Source organism: Perca flavescens, chromosome 1 (assembly GCF_004354835.1).
Source record: "Perca flavescens isolate YP-PL-M2 chromosome 1, PFLA_1.0, whole genome shotgun sequence".
NCBI lineage: Eukaryota > Metazoa > Chordata > Actinopteri > Perciformes > Percidae > Perca > Perca flavescens.
The window spans coordinates 8,979,467-9,001,421 of NC_041331.1; the positions used below are offsets into that span (position 1 = coordinate 8,979,467).

A 21,955-nucleotide genomic window follows, 5' to 3' on the forward strand; every position below is an offset into this window, starting at 1 on the left:
TTTCGCTCCCCCTTGCTTGGTGTGACAGTAACATTATAGTTTTCTTTTCCATCGAATAACTACGAATAGCCATAGAGGATATTATTCTTGTTCGTTATGTAGTTGTATGCTATCTGTATGTCGGTCATACGTCTGTCTACTAAAGAAAATTAAAATAAAGTTACATAAAGAAAAAAAAGAGAGAGTGCTCATAGACGAGGGGGGAGAGCGGGAGCGTGCGATGGACTAAAGTGTATAATACAAAAACCTTCTTTGATCATGTGTTTCTGCACAATTCTCTAGTTTATCAGTGAAGTGTCGCAACTACACTGCAGACTGGATTCTCTACTCACAGAGTGATGGGGACTCATATGAACGAGTGAATGCGCAGGTCAGCGGTGTTATGTACGTCTCATGTATATAATGTATCGTCATGAACTATGATAATCTGGTCATGGGCCACAGCTCTTGCCCACGTCAGGGCGCAGTCTTACTCTTAGAACTTAAAGGTTAAAGTTACATCCAGTACCGACTCCAGTGTTTTAAGCTGTGTTTTTTGCTGTGGCGGCCACCACAACAGAGCGTTACTACTGGAAACACTGGTACAAATACCGTTTTTTCTTTTCCTGGTAAACAAAAAATACAGCTGTGCAAATAACAATTTAAACTGTAGGCAAATGTCAGCAGTGTGGGCCGGCGATGTTGCAGGAGAGCCTGTGACGAGTGAGGGCGGGGTTGCCCGGAGAGTAATAGAAGAGATGCAAAAAAGCTTTACAGAAGAAATGGGTCATGTAATGCAACATTAAATCATATTAATATAAACGGTATTGTTTCATCCCAAATCTTGTTTGAAAATATATTGATATACCTGAAACGTACACGTAAACGTCTTAACTAGTCGTTTTGGTGCCTAAACTTAGCTGTCGTCAGTCAGGGGGAGGGAGATTTCTGTATGAACACAGGTAACGTTAAGAAATGTAGGGATGGCCGCAGTTCTGACTGGATGTCTGGGGTCTGATATAGTAATCAATGAAAAATAATGTGTGGTCAATATTGAAATCACGATTATTTAGCACAATTACTCATTGACTTTTGGAAAGATTTTGCATTTATTGAAATAAAAAAAAAACAGTGAAACATTTAAAGAAATCAACAGTGAAAACACCTTGAACAGTGACATTTTCAGTTCAAACTTATTTTTTTCATTCAGAACACAAGACAAAATAAAAGCTTACTTGCAAAACGTAATTTTTCCCGATTACATTGTTTTTGTTATAGTTAGGAGCCGAAATTAAAATTGTGATCAAAATTCCTTTAATTGCACAGCCATATTGCTGAGTGTTATTAACGGTTCCACTGGACAGAGTCAGATTACAGTGGATTACAGCAGAGGCAATTTGAGGGAGAGAGATACAGGAGGCTGGCATGGCTCTTTAACAAAGGAGCATCATTCCCTGCTCCCTCTCCCTGCCACCCCTTCCTCCTGTTCCATACCTCTCCCTCCCTGCCGTCTCCATCCTCCCACTCTCGCCAGCCTGTCACTGGGTTAGAGAGGAGGCAGATAATCCAGGGGACACCGCTGGGTAGAAGCCACACAGCAGCTGAAGGCAAAACCATGAAAAGAAAGCGCTCAGCTTTAGATGCGATAGAGGCAGGAGGAAATGGAGGATTTGCTGCTTCGGTATGAGCAGGTTAGTAGGAGAGCAGGCGGGCAGAGCTAAACGCTGACTGGAGCCTTGTTTATATGCTGCACATTTAGGACTGGCTGAGCCTTAGAGCTACTCTGCACTGAGCTCTGACTGCTATTAGTTTACTGACATCCGATCTGATTCCTGATTCTGATGTCCTCTGTTATACTTTCACTCAAGTATGCATGGATGTATTACACTGGGTTTTAATGGAGGATTTAAGTGGGACGTGGTCCAAATGTTGCTTCAAATGCTTTTCAACACCTTCAAGTAGACAAAAATGCCGAAATGTGTTTCAGACCGAGGGTGAATACAGGTGCAGCAGCCATGGGAAGTATGAGAAAAATGTTGATTTTAAACGTTACAGCATGTAAACGTGTTCAAATAGCAACACAACATACAAGTATAAACCTGAAAATGAGCATAAGAGGTCCCCTTTAAAAGTTGAAAAAGAACAAAATGTATGAAAGACAACCGAAACGCTTTCACTCTCTGAAAGATGGGTTGAATATTTTAAGGTTTGAATGGAGTTTCTAGCTTAAAGTATAAATAAGTAAGACAATATGTCTCAATTCAGGGGCCATATCCTTTGAATGAGGCAGTTTATGAAGGCGTGGCTGCAGACTGCGAAGGCTGAATTGAGCGCTGTAAAATGAGACTGTCTGGTCTACAGAGTATTCCTTGTTTGCGTCACCAGCTGGTCCCACCCTTACTGCTTCTGTTGCCTAGAAACCTTGACAGCTACAGTTGACAATCGGGACACAGCTAACTTCTAGTAGAATGGAGTCATAACTAGGATTGTGTGAGTCACAGTACAGATCCATTTGACCGTATGACGCTTCTGTCGCGCCGCACTCCACTCTATTCCTATGGGTGAGGTCAAGCGACTTCAACGCACCTGCAAAGCATTCCAGGAAGGCGGCGCTGCATTGGAAAAAATGCTGCACGTCAAAAAGCTGGCCAATGCCCAGCTTTATGCAAATGAATCCGTTGAACGTGACGCAACTATCCAGTAGAAGTAGAAGAAAATCTTTCAAATTACCCTTTGTCGATCTGAAATGTAGACAGATTCAGCTACTGCATGGCCTATTTCTCGCTTAAAAATTTTCAGAAACACGTTTCGGTGAACTATTTTTGTAAAATACGAGATCGTATTCTCAACGAGCCGCCATGACACTCTGTTGAAATTCTCAAGTAGCCAGACCCACGTCACACGTTCGTCCAATCAGCTGCTGGTCAGGGGCGTGGAGCATCAACCATGGCTGTATGACGTCGCGACACCACGCTTCAGTCGTGTCGGACATATGGATCTGTACAGGTGAGACGCTGAGCTTTTGCTTTGGGATCATTGTTGTTTCTTCAGTTTTTTTTCACACTTTATGATCCATTTCTGTGTAAAAGGACGGAAAAAATATGAATAAAAGAGTGTCCTATTTTTACACTTATAGAGCATCTCCGCGGAGCATACGCACCACTTTGCGCTGCTCTTCTGCCCGGTGTCGCCAGCTTAATTGATTATAGTGAAAGCGTAGTGTTGGAACGTCTGCTCCGCATATGTTACGCGTGCAATGTAGCCAGCCTAAGTTGAAATGAATGGAACTTTTATGGCGAGGAACGAGAAGCGAATTGGCTGTATGTGGGAAAACCGCTTTGTCTCACGTATGCGTTTTTTTTTTGGAATACATAGCATAATTATATCATTTTGTCATTCTTTCAGACAGAGGCGGGGGGCTAACAATGGTAAGGGGAAATATTGTAGTTGAAAAGAGTGTGTGTGTGCGTGCATGTGTGTGTGTGTGTGTGTGTGTTAAGGCATGGATACCCGACCCGAGTCCGACGGGACCCGACGGTACCCGACGGGCTGGGCCGGGTTCAGACAGATATTTAGTAATTATGGTCAGGGTCGGGTCGGGCTCGGTCACATTGGCGTGATAAGGCATTTGTTGTAAAATGGTGCTGCGGCTCCTTTAAGAGAGCTCAGTGCATGTGGGGGTGTGTGCAAAGTGGTCAGAAGAGAGATGGAGAAAGGGGAAGCAGACGTGTTGTATGCAACCAGAGTTGGTGGAATAAGTTTTGTACACAGTGTGTGCGGTGTCCGAAATAAACCCCAGACTGAAAGCCAAGTTCATTCATTTGCTCACCAGAAACGGGATTTTAACCCCCAAGTTATTAATTTTATAACGTCAGCCCTGGAGGTAACGAGTCTCCCCTGGTTTTCTGAAAACGGTCGGAAACGAAGTGATCAGGAAAGGTTAACACATTGAACATTTTAACAGCTTATTAACGTGCGCTTGTTGCCCCGTGTGCGCTGATGCGCTCATCTGTTGACATTTCCGAATGCCTTCCTACAGTTGCTAAATAAAAGCTTTCCACACAAAAACGTAGCCTACATGTGTCATTAGTATGAGAAAAAAATGAGATTTTAACTGTGTCGGGCTCGGACACACATTTCTTAATGCCTGTCGGGCTCGGGCCGGGTTCGGTCACTGCTCTGTCGGACGCGGGCCGGACTCGTGTGTGTGTGTGTGTGTGTGTGTGTGTGTGTGTGTGTGTGTGTGTGTGTGTGTGTGTGTGTGTGTGTGTGTGTGTGTTTGTGTGTGTTTGTGTGTGTGTGTGTGTGTGTGTGTGTGTGTGTGTGTGTGTGTGTGTGTGTGTGTGTGTGTGTGTGTGTGTGTGTGTGTGTGTGTGTGTGTGTACAATTAATTGCAATTGTTTCCAAATCGCAATATGGACTAGTGCAATATCCAAATCGCAGGAGGGCGCAATATTTGTTAATATATGTGTCAAACCATTCTGAATTATTATTATTATTATTATTATTATTATTATTATTAATATTATTATATTAAGTATTGTGGTGCTGCAGAGACGGCCTAAAATCGTATCCTACAGACTAAAGAAAACATTTTATTTGGTACAGATCCTCGCAAAAATCACACTATAATCATTTTAATTTCTTTCAATGTTAATAATTTTCAATGAAAATGAGAATAATGATACAAAAACGATCATTCCCTCCATTATCGTGATTCATATCACAATCGCAATATCAGTCAAAATAATTGCAATTAGATATTTTCCTCATATCTAGCAGCCCTAGTGTGTGTCAAACTTCACTAATTAGCTTATCTCAATCAGCTTTGTGTTCCCACCTGCAATTAAAGGATGATAACTGCTATGTGAGTCCAGGTTCAGAGACTTAATTTCACAGAGAAATAAAGTCCTCAAACTTTTCGACGCAAGTAAATCAGCACTTCCTGATAACTTTGAACCTTACGTTTTAAAGCTACGATGCTTTTTTCGCATCACCTTGTGGGGATGCACTGATATGAAAATCTTGCTGTTATGGTCGAAAACCGATATTTACGGATACTGATATGCATGAAACAAGTTTCTATGATAATCATATCATATTATCTTTTTTTGTGCAAAACATTTGGGAAAGCCCATGGATCATAAGTTTACTGCATTTTTTCCTCTTAACAAGTAACAGGGCCACCATGAAAAACACAAATAGGGAAGGGAATTAATGGAATTGTTGGGTCTTTGTAAATTACAGAGTGTGGTCTAGACCTACTCTATCTGTAAAGTGTCTTGAGATAACTCTTGTTATGATTTGATACTATAAATAAATTTGAATTGCAGGGGTGGTACGGTTCATGAAAAAACATCCGAACCGCTCGGTTCGCTAGTCTCGGTTTGAGTGTGTGCCGCATGGTTCATCAGTGAACTGTTAATGTGCACTAACCACTTACTGACGTAGTGCCCACTTTCGACACCTATGTTAAAACACTTAAGGCGCTGACACACTTAGCCGATTATCGGCCGTTAGACAGCCTGGCGGGGTCAGTGACTCGAATCTGTACAGTGTGTCCTGTGCCGTCGTCAGTCTGGGGGGCTGTCGGCGTTCATTTTGGCCGACCTGATATGTTCAGTCGCCGGCAGGGCAGTCGGGACTCACCCGGAAATGGGGAGCAGAATGAGGTGACTAGAGTCGTTCAGAATACGATCTCATACGATCTCATATTGTACTAAAATAGTTCACCGAAACGTGTTTCTGAAAACATTTTAAGCGAGAAATGGGCCATGCGGTTGCTGAATCTGTCTTCATTTCAGATCGACAAAGGTCAGTTTAAAAGATTTTTGTCAGATTTTGAGAGGCACCGAGCCGACCGCTCCTTAAGTGGAGTGGGGTGCTGCTGCTGCTGCAGGTCACATCATGTCACATGCAGAAATGTCAAGTGGGAGAGAGGCTTTCCTGGAGTTGGAGGATGCGCCAACGTCGTTTATAGTCTGGTGTGTGGGAACATTTTGGATTCCACGTTACCTATGATGAAATAAAACAATATATAGAACTGCCACTGTGTGCATGTATTGCGCAACATGCATTCAATATGCTAATTTTAGCTATATATCATATGCTGAAGTATATTCTGGAGTGTTAAAGATTAAAAGAAAAAATAACAACAACCGTACAGAACCGAAAACCGTGACCCTAAAACCGTGATACGAACCGAACTGTGGGTTTTGTGAACCGTACCACCCCTATTGAATTGAAACCTACAGTTTTAGTTTTAGGCTACTTTTATAACTTGTAGCAGGTGTATAAGATGAAGATCTAAGTTGTTATACTGCTATACTATGCTGTAATATGTTATATTATGATAGTAGTAGTATTATATTATGTTTACTACTATTACGTTACACCTATACTATACTACCCTACCAGTATTATATAATATATAATTACACCATCTCACCACATCATATACTACAAAACATTTCTGGTGCTTTAATCATATCATACCATGTTACCTTATCTTCCCTCATTATTACCTTGTAACTTGTCTTTAATTGCTTTTGTATAGTTAATGTACTTGACTCTTTTACTAGTCGTATACACCTTATTTTATTTATTTTTATTTTATTTTCTGTACTGAACATTCCATTCATTCATTTGAATGTGGGAAATTTAGAGAAAAAACGTTGAATATTTCTCGTAAGGTCTGAATCATAAAAGTGATAATATTGAGCTGAACAATTAAAAAAAAATGCAATGAAGCCTCTAGGTTGAAAGATGTGGAAGGAGTTAAGTTGCACAAAAAATACAGAATAATAACAATAAAGGTTTTGTAGAAGAACATAGGTTGCTTCTTGCATTCACACCCCAAAAAGTAAAAAGTAGGAAAGGTAGAAAACAGCTGACTGCAAGCAAGGAAAATGTGTTAAGGATGACCACTGATCTCCATTACCAGCTGACACAACTTCACTATACAAGCCCCCCTTTAATCTGATGGAGGACATAATCTGGACAGTTTAAAGTTAAAGTTGCTACTTTGTGCATTGGATATACCCAATTTATATTTCCATTTTATTGACTATAAATAAAGTGCTTTATTTTCATTTATTTTTCACACTACAGAGCGAATTACAGATACATTTGGTCTACAGATAAATACATTGAAAAGCTATTGTTGGGAAAAAATAACCATACATAGGTAAATTATGAGCTGAGGATTTGATTTCATGAAAATCTTAAGGATCATTATTATTATTATTACATTAAATTAAAAAAATACACACTTCATTAATGTAAAAAAACCGCCATCCTTTTACATAACTAGCCCACATAGTGTAAGTGATCTCTTCTTAGCTGCAGTGTTTCATCAAAAGAGGAAGCTTGCGCTGGGTTTGTCTGTTGGACTTCCGGATCACTGTGTCACCAGGCATATGCCTTATGTATATCTACAGATACATTTTGTTAGGGTTAGACATTCAAAGTCTCAATATTAGAGTATCTGTGTAAGTCTTCTCATCAGTAGAATGGCACCACTGGTTTGTTTCCAGTACATGTTCAGAATCATTCCATTGTTGACCTGTAACAGAGGTTTGATGGGAAAAAAATAGTTTTAATGTAAATATTATCTATTGGCTGTGTGCACAGTGAGTGTGACAGCTGATTTAGTTAATAATAATGTTGTTGCTACCAGTGTGTATTAGGATAGAATTCTGTCCACAGTGGATGTGAAGCTGCTTCCTTCTTGTGTTCCAGCACTGACAGAGGGAAAATGAAACCGTTGGTTAATGTTTGGTGTCGAGATGATCAAGGTGGAAATTCCCCTGAAAGCTTCACACTGACACTGATCAAGAGCACCCATGAACCCCTGCTGATATGTGTTGGTCATGTTACAAACTACAGTTTAATACTGATTAGAGATGCACCGATTGACCGGCCGGTGACCGGAATTGGCCGATTTTCATGTGACCGGCGACCTGCCGGTCAGTCTGACATATGCCGATTTTATGCCGGTCAAATTCACTCGGGCGCCGCATGATTTACATCGCGCAACATCAGCGCACCTCCGCTCCATCAGCTGTTTATGAAATCATTATCTGTTCAAAAAATATTTGTGTGCGCAGTGTACAGTGGTTAGAAAATATGAAATCGGAATCGGCTAAAATCGGTATCAGTAGCAGGTCAAACTCAATGAAAATCGGGAATCGGCCTAGAAAGTTGTAATCAGTGCATCTCTAATACTGATCACTCAAGTGTGGCAGAATGTTTTTGTTTGTTTTTTTCAAATAGAAATCCTTGTAAACCAGCATTTAGCAAATTGTGGAGAGCTAAAAGTCTCCATTCAAACCACTGAATATATGATTCTATTAGGTGGTTTAGCAGCTCCTTAAGCTACTTACTTATTACTTACTACTGCAGTAGGTAGAATAAAAAAAGAATAAAATAAAAAAAATAAAAGAATCTGAAGTAGAGTGCAACTCTCCCTCTCTCGTCTCTTGTCTACCCCTCCCAGAGGATGAGCACGGCCATGCACCGGCTTTATACAATAACATTTACATGACTGATCATTCATTTAATCTGCAAATTCTATAAGAATAACTGTCCAGTGTCTTTGTAAACCCTGTTGAGATGACATACTGTGATTCAAGGCTCTAGAAACATGACCTTGAATTAGCTGCAGCCATGCGCTAGGATTAGCAGAAGGCTGAACTACCAGCTTTTTCGTTTCCTGTCACACCGCCACCGGTGTCCTCCTTCTGATGGCAGCAGTAGGCAGAGGTGGTGTGAGAGGAAACATAAACACAACAAATGAGCTGGTGTTCATGTTAGGCTAAAGACTAACCCCATCAGACCAGCTCATTTGCACACCCTGGACAATAAACTGGATGACTTTTTCACAGAATTTCTTTCCTATGTGTTCCTATATATGTAGTGTAACAGATAGATGACAGTAACGTCTCTTATCTAATAGTTGCCTTAAATTAGCTGCAGCCCTGAGCCTTTGGCTACGGCAAACATAACCTTTCACCAAAGGGCTGATGATAGATATATATATATATATATATATATATATATATATATATATATATATATATATATATATATATATATATATATATATATATATATATATATATAGGAACATTCTCTCTCTCTCTCTCTGAAATGACCTGTGATTAGCAAGTCTTGGCTTGGCTAGATTTACTAACGCCTGAAAACAGAGCCAAGGAGGAGATGCAGAAGTCTAGTTTTCTTTCAGACCACTTGAATTACAATATGCTGAAAGATTATTATGAAATCTTTGCACAAATATTAACCGCCTCCCCCAGCTTTAAAGCTCAATACTCCCAGAAACTAGATTCATTGCTGCTTTTTCTTTAAAGCTTATGTTTGTGGCATGTTTGTCTTTATTCAATAGATGATAGTAGACCGACAGGAAACATGGGGTAAGAGTGAGGGGGAACTTCATTCAACAAAGATCCCTATCCGTTAAATATGTTCCTTAAAGGACTTTTTAATGGGCCCCCAGTGCTATTGTTCTAAACTGAATCTTGCATGTATTATCTTGCACATTCAAATGCATTCTGCCATCATTTATATAATGAAAAGTTAATAAAATGCTTAGCACCAGCGATGGGGGTGGGGGTGATAGAATGATTATATAGGATATTTCACACTGTTCCTTATGGTCTCCTAATGGGGTATGTAACATTGGTTGGGCTGAAAATGGCCTGGTTGATATTTTATTAGCCCTTATGCATCCCTGTTTTGGCCCTATTTGTAACAAGAGCTTTTCTTCCAAATATGGTATTCTCATGAATATTTAGATGAGCTGCGCGCTGATTGGTTGAGTGAATTGCTATACGTACACATTAGAGGCGCGCGCTGATTGGTTGAGCAAATCCCCAATACACACACATTAGAAACGCAACAGAATCTCATATTCCAGACACTGCAATGTTTCGTTACCAAATTCACTTCTGAGACTTTTTTATGCGATAAATCAACTATATAAAGCTCAAATATGGGCCGTTTTATGAAAATTGATGGCTAATTGCAAATTTGGTAAGACGTGTCGGACTTTAGGAGCTCCACACAGTCTGACGAGAAAGCAGCAGCCTGCTGGGCTCCTTACCCAGCGCAAAGTCACCCTTTGTTGATTATTGCACTCAAGGTCTTGTTAGGAGGAGCAGTTAGCTAACTAGCTAAATGTCCCATTCAATACAATGGGGAAATATCGCAGCTAGCTAGCTACACTTTCGGCATAACTATAATATATTTACAGTTTGAATTTCGTCACGCCACTTATATAACATCTACCCCAATGTCTTACAAAGCTAACCGTTGTCGAGGTGTTTATTTCCCCAAGTGTTTGTTTAAATAACTCAACACAGATATCCATTATAAGATTAACTGGAACCTGCAGGCTGCGGTAAGAGATTGCTGGCGTAACAAGCTCGCTAACCGCAATCCCAGTCACTGACCGGCCGGCCGGTAGCAGGAAGAGGGGAGGGAGAACAGTGAGCGGCAGGCCCTGGAGCTCTGTCAGGGCAGCGGCATGTGTTAGTCCAGTCACCCAGAAAAGGGTAAGTTTGCGCTTATATTGAGCACCGGGCCGCCGTCCGAGGTCAATCGAGCTCACAGCAGGGGTCTGTTACAGAAGACAGGTAGGGCGGCGATGTAGCAACCCAGGCAGCACCGGCCGCTGAACTCCGACACAAAATTTGCAATTAGCCGTCTATTTTTGGAAAACGGCCCATATTTGAGCTTTACATACCGTATTTTCCGGACTATAAGTCGCACTTTTTTCCTACTTTGGCTGGTCCTGCGACTTATAGTCAGGTGCGACTTATATATCAAAATATATATAATTTAACATGTTTTTACATGTTAATTCATACTGAAAACATTACCGTCTACAGCCACGAGAGGGCGCTCTATGCTTGTGACAACTACAACGCTCCTCCTAAAGACAACTGAGAAAGAAAAGAGATAACAAACTGCAGGTAGTAAAATATGCAGCCGAAAACGGTAATCGAGCAGCAGAAAGAGAGTTTGAAATGAGGGAGAAACTTATGAGGGAGACTGGCGAAAAAGTGACTCTTACTGCAATGAAGAAAACAAAGAAAGCTAATCGGCTAATCGTGGGCTGAAAGCAAGACGGCCAGAGCTGGAGGAACGAGTCGGGAGGGGCTCGTTCACGGTGCAGTTACGTCTCCACGCCTTTTAACATCCATGCTCCACGCCCTGGTAGCTAGTTGTTCTGTGTGCTATTGTATAGTTCAATAACTGTTAATGTGTTACGTTAACATACCAGACACCTACCGTATTCAGCGTATTGTTCTGTGTGCTATTGTGTAGTTGAATAACTCTTGTATTTATATTCTAAATAAATGCGACTTATAGTCCGGTGCGACTTATGTTTTTTTCCTCTTCATTACGCATTTTTTGACTGATGCGACATATACTCCGGAGCGACTTATAGTCCGAAAAATACGGTAGTTGATTTCTCGCATAAAAAAGTTTCAGAAGTGAATTTTGTAATGGAATAGCAGAGATCTGCGTGACCTAGATTCAGAAGACTACCTGATCTCAGGTCAGTTGTGTAGCCTATGTAAATGTTGGGGCGTGATCGTTCTCTTAATACACCCATGGGCGTGACAAAGGTACAGGTTTTGAGATTCTTACGTAAGCAACTAGCTTTGTTGAGATTCGCCCGTTTTCAGCGGCAGTTTCAAAATATGAGATTTTCATAATAAAGGGGTGTCAATGGGATTTTGAGCTTCTATGTATGTCCTATTTACCCACCGACCTGTCGTTATTCAACTATGACAGGGTAAAATCGGTTTTGCATTCTATTACCCCTTTAAGAATGTGTCCAAAGTGTACAGATAACATTTGGATTTTGCCTCCAGACGATGTCTGGTCGATCTGACAACATTCAGATTGCAATGTGTTGTGCTGCATTTCATTAGAGCTGAAAAGATTAGTCAATCAATTCATTAGTCGTCTGACAGGAAATGTGTCCACAACTTCTTTTTGGAATCAATTCATTGTTTTAGTAATTTTACAAGCAAAAAACATTTGATGGCTCCAGCTTCTCAAATTAATTTTTCAGGTCTTACATTATGGTAAACTGAATATCTTTGCGTTTTGGACTGTTGGTGCTCTAGGAAATTGTGAACTGATGATCCTCTAGTCCCTCTCAAGTCTCCTCCTCCTCCTCTTTAGTCACATCCACTGCTAATCCCACTCACGGAGACTTAACCATATCTCCACTATAGAGCTCAACAGTGATTTCCCAGTTTTTGAATGGCTCTGGTTCTGGAAGGGATTTTCACACTTTCATCACTGTTTACGCTTAGGATCGTGGGTAGTGTGGTACTTCTCCATGACATTGCGAACAAAACATGTTTTTTATCAAAGCAAGGTTGATTTCACACAGCTTTGTGGCTTTTACATGAGCATAAATCCTTGTTTCACAATATCTTAGCTCATGGTAAGTCTACCTTGGATGGTTTAGACATTATGGCTTAGAATTAAAATCCTTGTGGAGAAAATTAATGGGATTTTTTTATGTAGCAGAAGTCAGGAGTGTATGTTCCCTTTGATCTCCAAACTAAAAGCAGACTCAACCAGATGGACAAGTGGAAGGGAAAATTCAGTAATGGAGGAGATTTTGGCATCATCATCCTTCTTAATGTCTTCTTTTAGCTTTCCCAGACAGGTCGTATAAGGCTGTGTTAGGGGAGTATTGATGGTGGATGGGGGGTGCATTTGTGTCTAATGGTTTCACTCCCTCAGGCTTTCTCATATGGCCTCAGCAGCCCAGTCAGACTCTCTTTGTCTTAATTATTTATTGGAAAGCCACTGGGCTGCAGGAAGCAGGCACATTTAGCTGAAACACCGCTGCGTGGAAAACAGAAGTGTTTGCTTGCTAAATGAATAACCAGTCTGACTGACAGTGAGACCCAGATTTACCAGCATTGACTGCTGTTTGTGTGTTTGAGTTACGAACAAATGTTTCATCTTATTTACCAAGAAATGAATACGGTATATACAGTGTGATGTGCAAAAACAAGAAAAAGAAAACCATGGAGTTAACTAGTAATTACCAACTGTTGGGTCTAAATGACCACAGGCTTATTTTGTGCAACGATATTTACACCTTTTACAGCTGGAAACCAGAAAGAAATCCACCTGCTGTGGTCTGACTCCTGTTTGCATGGGCCTAATATTACCTGAGGAAGTGCCATGATCTGCCTGCACTGTTTATAGAACACAAAGTGTCAAAGTTGTAAATAAGTACACGATCAGTGAGGAAGAATTCCTGTCCAGTGCAAGCCATAAACAATCTTATCATTTTCAGTCACATTGACTACTAAAACACATTTTGAGTTTGGAAAGAGGAGATTTCCTAGCTTTCTAATGATATCAGTGTTGTTTTTGTACTCCAAAGTTTAAGCAAACTATGTCAAATTACATAATGAGCCATGATTTTGAAAAGAAGTTGTCAATGTTTGCAGTAAATGAATGAATAAATGAATCATGAAAAAGTAAACCAACTCATCTAGTCAAGTACATGGCCATGTGGTACACCCAGAGCCATGACACGCCTATAACCACGTGCACGTTCATCAATATACAATTTGAATGAAAAGTTTAGGTTGTGCACATTTTTGTGGTCCTGTTTGAGCACAGTCTTATGTACATGTTAACTTATATATGGTAGAAAAATTTTCCACATAGGGTAAATCAGATAAAGAAGCGGCATGTGAACAAACAAGCAACACAATAAATGAATATACTTTAAAATATAAAATATTATTACATTAATGCTGTTCTACTCAATTTGGGTGTTGCCCTATTGACAAAAGGATAGGGTCAATCTATTTATTCCGCTGTTCAATGCGTTTGAGATCAGAGCTGCAACACAGCCGGGAATGCAGCTTCTGATTGGTTGACAAACTCAACCCAATGCATCATGGTATTGCTTATAGATGACTAACAACAACAAAGACTGTTTTCAACAAGGAATAAAGGACAAATAATCGACCAAACCAAGACTTTGTTTATTTGAAATCAGACAAGAATAACCGACAGAATAAGAAAATGTAGGACCAAATTCTCACCAGATGACTGCCACTACAAACCAATCAATCAATTAATCAATCAATCAATCAATCAGAATACAACATTTAAATGACAGACTACGTTAGCTGATGTTCTATTATAAGCGCTCATAGATACATACAGTTAGGTTTGGAAATATTTGGACAGTGACACAATTTTCATAATTTTGGCCCTGTGCGCTAACACAATGGATTTGAAACAAAAACGTTCACCTTTTATTTTGAGGGTATTTACATCAAAATTGGAGGAAGGGTTTAGGAATTACACACATTTTCATCCATAGTCTTCTTATTTCAAGGGACAAATTAATATAATCATAAATAAAAAGTTAATTCTTAATACTTGTTCATTCTTAATACTTCTTAATACTGTTGAGAATCCTTTGCCAGTATATCTAGTTCTCAAATTGCCCGTCTTCAGTTAGTCCAAAATGCTGCGGCCAGACTTATCCTTAACTGTCGCAAATATGACCGTATCTCTCCTATTCTCAAATCTCTACACTGGCTGCCTGTTCGACAGAGAATAGATTTCAAAATCCTTCTCTTTGTCTTCAAATCTATACATAACTTAGCTCCCGTCTACCTATCCAAACTTACTCATCCGTACACCCCTCCCAAAAGCCTAAGATCACACGACCAGGCTCTGCTGGTAGTCCCTCGTGTCAGACTAAAGCGTAGAGGGGAGCGCGCTTTTGCGGTGGCAGGGCCTCGTCTGTGGAACAGCCTGCCTATAGAGATCAGAACGGCCCCCAACCTTGCTATCTTCAAGTCGTTGGTAAAAACCCATTTATTCTCATTAGCATATTGATCTCCTTTTTAGGTTTGTTCTCCTTTTTTATACTTGAGTCTGTGTTTTAAGGTTGCTCTTAGCTTTGCTGTTTTTATTTTGTGTTTTATGCGTTGTCTTGCTGGTTTTATTTTCTTATATGCTTGCTCTGTAAAGCACTTTGGTCTGTCTAGCGGCTGTTTAAATGTGCTATATAAATAAATGAACTTGAACTTAATGTGGTGGGCTTCGGATCATACTTTTCTCTTCCCATCATTCTGGTACAGGTTGATCTTAGTTTCATCAGTCCAAAGAATGCTGTTCCAGAACTGGGCTGGCTTTTTTAGATGTCTTCTGGTAAAATCTAATCTGGCTTTTCTATTCTTGAGGCTTATGAATGGTTTGCACCTTGAGGTGAACTCTCTGTATTTGCTCTCGTGAAGTCTTCTCTTTTTGGTAGACTTGGATAATGATATGCCTACTTCCTGGAGAGTCTTCTTCACTTCACTAGATGTTGTGAAGGGGTTCTTCTTTACCATGGAAAGGATCCTGCAATCATCAACCACTGTTGTCTTCCATGGACGTCCGGGCCTTTTTGTATTGCTGAGTTCCTTTTTTCTCCGAATGTACCAAACTGTTGATTTGGCCATCCGAATGTTTCTGCTATCTCTCTGATGGATGAAACAGCTTCTGACTCAATTGTCCAATTACTTTAAGTCCCTTGAAATGAGGGGACTATGTATGAACATGTTTGCAATTCCTAAACCCTTACTCCAATTTTGATGTTAATACCCTCAAATTAAAGTAGTCTGCACTACAATATAATCTCGATGATTTCATTTCAAATCCATTGTGCGCAGGGCCAAAATTATGAAAATTGTCATTGTCCAAATATTTCCGAACCTAACCACGCTGCTGTTGTATTTCATTAAGTCGGAAAAACCTGTGCCAATGACCAAAGCTTAAAACACGAGTGAGGCAGATGATGACATGGTGAAAAAGTCTCTGCTTGAATATTTCTCTGTGACTTTTAGAAAACACGACATTTCACAAAACACAACGTTTCACAAAACACGTTTCACAAAACACGACATTTCACAAAACACAACATTTCACAAAACACAATGGCATTCAGAAACTAGAGAACACCTTGCAATAGGATCACACCAGCCACTATGCCAAATCAGGCTTAGGGGTAAAGTGTGTGTGTGTGTGTGTGTGTGTGTGTGTGTGTGTGTGTGTGTGTGTGTGTGTGTGTGTGTGTGTGTGTGTGTGTGTGTGTGTGTGTGTGTGTGTGTGTGTGTGTGTGTGTGTGTGTGTGTGTGTGTGTGTGTACTTCCTACCCCCTACTTCCAGTGCACTTGGCTTTTGATGTCAACCACATTCCCCAATACACAACATTTCACAAAACTCAACATTTCACAAATGTAACCAGCCACTAATTCATTCAGCTGTTACTAGTTCATGCCATGAAAACATTGTTTAAAGTGCCCATATTATGGAAAAATCACTTTTTCAGGGATTTGGGGTGTTATTTTGTGTCTCTGGTGCTTCCACACGCATACAAACTTTGAAAAAATCCATCCATGTTTTGAGTGAGATACGGTTTCTGAATGTGTCCTGCCTTCAGTCTCCGGGTGAGCTGTTCAAAATCGTCACGGCTTTCTACGTCACAAGCCGAAACGAGCTGGCTAACCGCAACCGTTAGCATGCTACCTCGTTCTCCATAGCAATGCACTGCTACAACACACACAAGTTCACCATAATCTACAAAATAACTACTTACATGTGCGCCCTCGCTTAAAAGAAGTCTCCCAGCTAATCCTGCCTTGTAACTGACCGAAGTTTGAGAAACAACCTTTCTTTTACTGTCTATGGAGCTAGCTGACATCTGATCTACATCTGAGCTACTGCGCATGTGCGAGTTGTTCTGTATTTCTACTAGCCAGCAAAAAAATGGGCAAACGGTAACTGCTTCAAAACGAGGATTCTTTACTGCAGAAGTTTTTGCGTGTACAGGCATTGCATCTCCAAAAAAAAAAAAAACACTTGCTCCTTTTCTGTCATTTACGTCAATTCCTAAACATAACTTGCACTGCATTATGGGTAATGTAGTATTACTCAATGTAACCTTTAGATCAACAATTTACCTCAAATAAGGAATGATGCATTTATGTATCCTTAAACATATATAAATCAGTAACTCAAATTTAAACTCAAAGTGCTTAACACCACTAACAATAAGCATTAAGTTGCAACACGAGTGCAATCAAAGATAGTACAGAAGAAGAAGAAAAGAGCTCTCACTCTGTAGCTAAAACAGAGACAAGGTGAAAAGTAGGGATGCACCGATCCGACTTTTTCAGTCCAGATACTGATGCCAGGGCTTTGTGTACCTGTCGATACCAATCCGATTCCACCTTATACCTTCCTTCCACAATGTGGAAGAGACTAAAGGCACCAGACTTTCCTAACTGAATATTACTTTCCTAACTAAGACAAAATAACACAGATGTAATGTATTGAATTCTTATTTATTTGTTATTTAAAAAACAATTGTGCATTCAAATAAAAAATATAATGTAATCAAACTTCTTCTAAAATAAATTTAAATAAATCACAATAATGGGCCTTCAACAATGGGCCACCTTTATATATAGGTTTATAATGGCTTATTCTACTGTCAGGAGTACATAGAATATCACAAAAACATGTTAATGTCATCATGTTTACTAAAAGCTTTTATTACTAAAGGGTTTGGCTCCACGACATTATACAATAACTTTATATGAAGGAGAATCCATGAAACAGTTACAAAAGCTAAACTATTTTTATTGTGCAAAGTAGTAAAATAAACTAAAATCGAATGCATAGCCTACACATACAAACAACTTTAACATTGTTTCCCTTTCAAAACAAAATAGTTGTAAGCTAGTTGTATAAACACTACCTTGGCCACAGGTAAGTTAGGTTGTAGTGTGGTTGTAGTGGGCGGCTGAATGTAGCTCCGCTGTCAGCCTCCTTCGCTGTTTGAATAATGTTAGTAGGTAGGCAAGACATCTTAAATCCAGTGTTTTAATCATTGCTCTGAACCAGTCTTTCTCAACGGTCTGTAGCGGGACCGTAGGTGGATTGCATGCTCCGCTGCATGCATGAAGTGACATGTCTTTAAAGTTGGAGTTAGTTTTGGTTTATTAATTGTTGTGTTATAAAGTTACTGAGTGAGAAGGGTACGCAGTTAACAGGGGTCCCGGTGCTGCGACGGAGGAAAAAAAAACTAATTAATTTTTCAATATCGGGGCCGATATCCGATCCTAATATCGGATCGGTGTACCCCTAGTGAAAAGAGGAGGTGCAGCAGTGAGAGAGAGCTGTGCAGTACAACAAAAATATGGTGTTTTTTGAAAATTAAACCATGTAAACCTATTCTGGTACAACCTTAAAATACAATTATGAACCTGAAAATGAACATAATATGGGCGCTTTAATAAGGTGACTGGGCATATGCTGCTAACAGGACTACAGTAATACAATGTGTTCAACCTGCAGCAGGCTGCCACGAGCCTCTATGATTCCATTCCTCCTCACAAATACTCTTTTTAACTCCCATTTGACCACTGTTTTCCCTCTTGTGTCTGTCCTCTGCTCTACCAGGCCCTGGGGAGGAAATGGGAGCCAAGGTATCGTTGGTTGAGGGTCCAGGTCCCGGCTCTGCACTGGTTCCTTCTCCCACTCTGGAGAACATCCGGGCAGCCTATGAAGATGGAGAGGGGGAGGCTGCCAGGGATTTGATCCAACAAGCCTGCTGTCTGGAGTGCAGTGCAGGGATGCCCCACATCGACGGGGTGAGCACACTTAATATACAGTCACATTGTTAACTGTTCTGCTGGTTACACTATGATCATCACTGTAACATTATGTGTAATGTGGGGTAGAAACTGGTTACATTGATGCTGACAAGTCTTTGCTTTGCTTTTATGAAGAAGAAAAAAAGTTGTATCGTAAATGAAATGAAAAATCTCTTGGGGGGGGTTGTTTGGACACCAATGACTAGTGTGAATTCAGGGTTTTTCCTGGCTCAGAATGGGCTTTTAGGGGGACACATATAGTAAAGGTGCTGTAGGTAGGTTTGCGAAGATCCAGGACTCAAAAAAGTTGAACATGGACAACTTCTCAGTCCCTCCTCCCTTTCTGCTAAAGCCCAAAACGGTCTCCTAAGCCCCTCCCCCCACAAAGGAGAATGAATGCGTGTGCATGAGCAGTGATTGACATGCAGTTAGACATCCCCCCCCCTGGCCCTGATTGGTGCCTCTGAACAGGGAGCTGTGGATTTTTGCAAATTGCACTACAGGCTGTAGGTGGTGCTAGAGGAGCCGGATGGGTTTTTTTTATTACATGCTTCATCTAGTTCTACTCAAACATCGGGTCAGTTTCAGCAAATATGAAAGAAAGTTTTGAGGTTTTTTTTACATTAATGTGTTCCCCCAGCCTGCCTATGGTCCCCCAGTGGCTAGTAATGGCGATAGGTGTAAACCGAGCCCTGGGTATCCTGCTTTGCCTTTGAGAAAATGAAAGCTCAGATGGGCCGATCTGGAATCTTGCTCCTTATGAGGTCATAAGGAGAAAGGTTACCTCCCCTTTCTCTGCTTTGCCCACCCAGAGAATTTGGCCCACCCATGAGAGAGAGACATCATGGCTTACAAACGAGCAAAGTGGCAGTTGGTCAAGGCCACACCCCCACCCTTCACCTTGCCCCCCCCCAAGGTGTTTGATTAGAGTACACGATCCATACCAAAACACGGAAGTTAAATGCTATTTAACACGACTATGAGGAGTTTCAACCGGTTATGAATTGAATGCTGATGCCTCTATATCAGATAGACCCAGATTCGGCTTCGCTGCCACCTACCACACACACACACACACACACACACACACACACACACACACACACACACACACACACACACACACACACACACACACACTGCTTTATGATAAATCATGCAAGTTGGGAGCTGATGGAATTACATTTCAATGGAATTGTACCTTGTGCAATCTTCTGTGACAAATAAAGTAATATTTACATTAATAAACAGGATTTTGTGAAGAAACTCTCAAATTTGAAATGAAACTAAAATGTACAAATCGGCCACTCTTTCATCAGAGCCAAAACATGCCAATAGCTTAGTATTACAGACAAGCTGGCTGTGAACACACAGGAACAAATATTAGCAGGAACTAAACTAGGTTTGGTACTTGAGCTCATTATGTTGGAAGAATGCCAAACACCAATTTAAGAAAAAAGGCAAGGAAGCTTTGTGACTTGGATCATTCTGTTTTCATCTGTTTGCAGGGACACTCAATCTTTATTTGTGAGTTAAAAGAAGACTTTCCTGTTTATGTCATTCACATTGAGCTGATGACTTTTGCTGTTATGGTGACATCAGTCTGTACTAATGACTCAGCTCATTTACCAAATAACTCTTTGACATGGGATTCTCCAAAAAAAAGTTTTTTCTTTGCTCCTATCCTGTGTCATAGTTGCATTATTTAGAGATAGTGTTCCTTGCAGTGGTACAGGGCTCTGTGTTTGTTGGGTTACGTTGGGAGTGTTTGGATGTGCTGCTCTTGATGTCTTTATTTGGAAATGCATCCTTCCCACAGCCCCTTTCAATAAACTATGCTAAAAAAGTAGGCATTGAAAACCTACACCTGATTTAAATTAACCCAACTTTCCGTAAAGGTCAATTCAAGCTCACACTATCAGACTAAATTGAGCCTGCTTCAAGTATTGAGTGTTGTCCTGTTTGGGAACAAATTTCAGTCAACTGATTGTTCATCCCACGTTTAGTGTAATCACCCACACGATGTGTGATACAGTTGGTGTAAGTGTTCTATGCTGTCGACTGGTTTAGAGGAAATAGAAAATGTAAGAGTTTGGCGTGTCTCTGCCATCATGGACCAAACTGGCAGTGTTAAAGGAAGGACCTACAGACCTGAAAAACCAGTCCCCCTTGATCAGTGAACAAGATAACTAATTGTATTACCTTTATTTATGTTGGAGACTTAAGCAGGGATAATGTGTCCACTTCTATTAAAGTCTGAAGCTGTTTTCATTGAGGCTCAACACTGTTCCAACAGAAAGCATGAGATTAGTTTTTACTAGTGGTGCTCCATTTACGTTTTTTTTTGCCTCTAACATTGATTGCCGATTGTCGTTTGTTGATTGTTGTTATAGCAGCTAGTATAGCAGTATTACAGTTTTGGTTAGTTTGACTGTTTTGTGCATTGGGATCTCCACCAGGGGGCAGCATAATCTAGTATATGCATGCTGTGTGACTACAGTAGGGGTCTTCCATGTTTTTTAAGCCAACAATAACTGTATTGTAACTTAAGCCTTTATACATACCTTTTTTGCATAGAATACTAAGCTATTTAAATAGCTTAATAATTGTTGGCATGATTTTATTTACCATGTTTTAATGTTAAACATACATGTGGCTTAGGCTTTAGTGACTACTTTACCTATAGCCCAGTAAGCAGTGGGGCTTTATATTTGCTAATAATATGTTGGATTCATGTTAAGACTTTTTAATTCTTGAAAAAAGTTCCAAAAATTAACAATAGTTTGGAGGCCCCCGTGCACTGACTGTGAGACCCCCTAGGGGTTCCTGACCCCCTGTTGAAGATCCCTGCTCTACATTATTACTAAATAATCACAGAGTCAGTGTTGTTGGTTTCTTATTTTGTCAACGATATGCTTTTACTTAGTCTGTTCAATCAACACTACAAGTTCAAGCAGTACAAAGAATTCCCAAGGAGCAATGCAACAAGTACACTACATTAAGTCTAAAATGACAACTAATATATGCAATGTAATTATACCATATATGAACATTATTGTCAATCTTCTGATTGCATATTTTTTACTGGGTAACGCCCGATAGAAATCAGCGGCCTGTCAATCGGGGCTACCCTAGTTTTTACACTTTGGCAACTGGTCTCAACTCTAAACTTGTTTAAGTTTGTTTAGAAGTAGACCCACACTTCACTGAAACATACATTGTGAGATATATGCTTATATTCATCT

The 21,955-nt window shown here is 40.2% G+C and overlaps 1 protein-coding gene across 2 annotated transcripts in view; it reads left to right on the forward strand.

Annotated features, from left to right (window-relative positions):
- Positions 1 to 21,955, forward strand: part of lrrk1 (leucine-rich repeat kinase 1) — a 160,203-nt gene that overhangs the window by 24,514 nt on the left and 113,734 nt on the right. For both annotated transcript variants that reach the window (XM_028602230.1, XM_028602307.1), the window contains exon 3: positions 18,517 to 18,707. In XM_028602230.1, the coding sequence (XP_028458031.1) occupies positions 18,517 to 18,707 (191 nt within the window). The remainder of the gene's footprint in view (positions 1 to 18,516; positions 18,708 to 21,955) is intronic.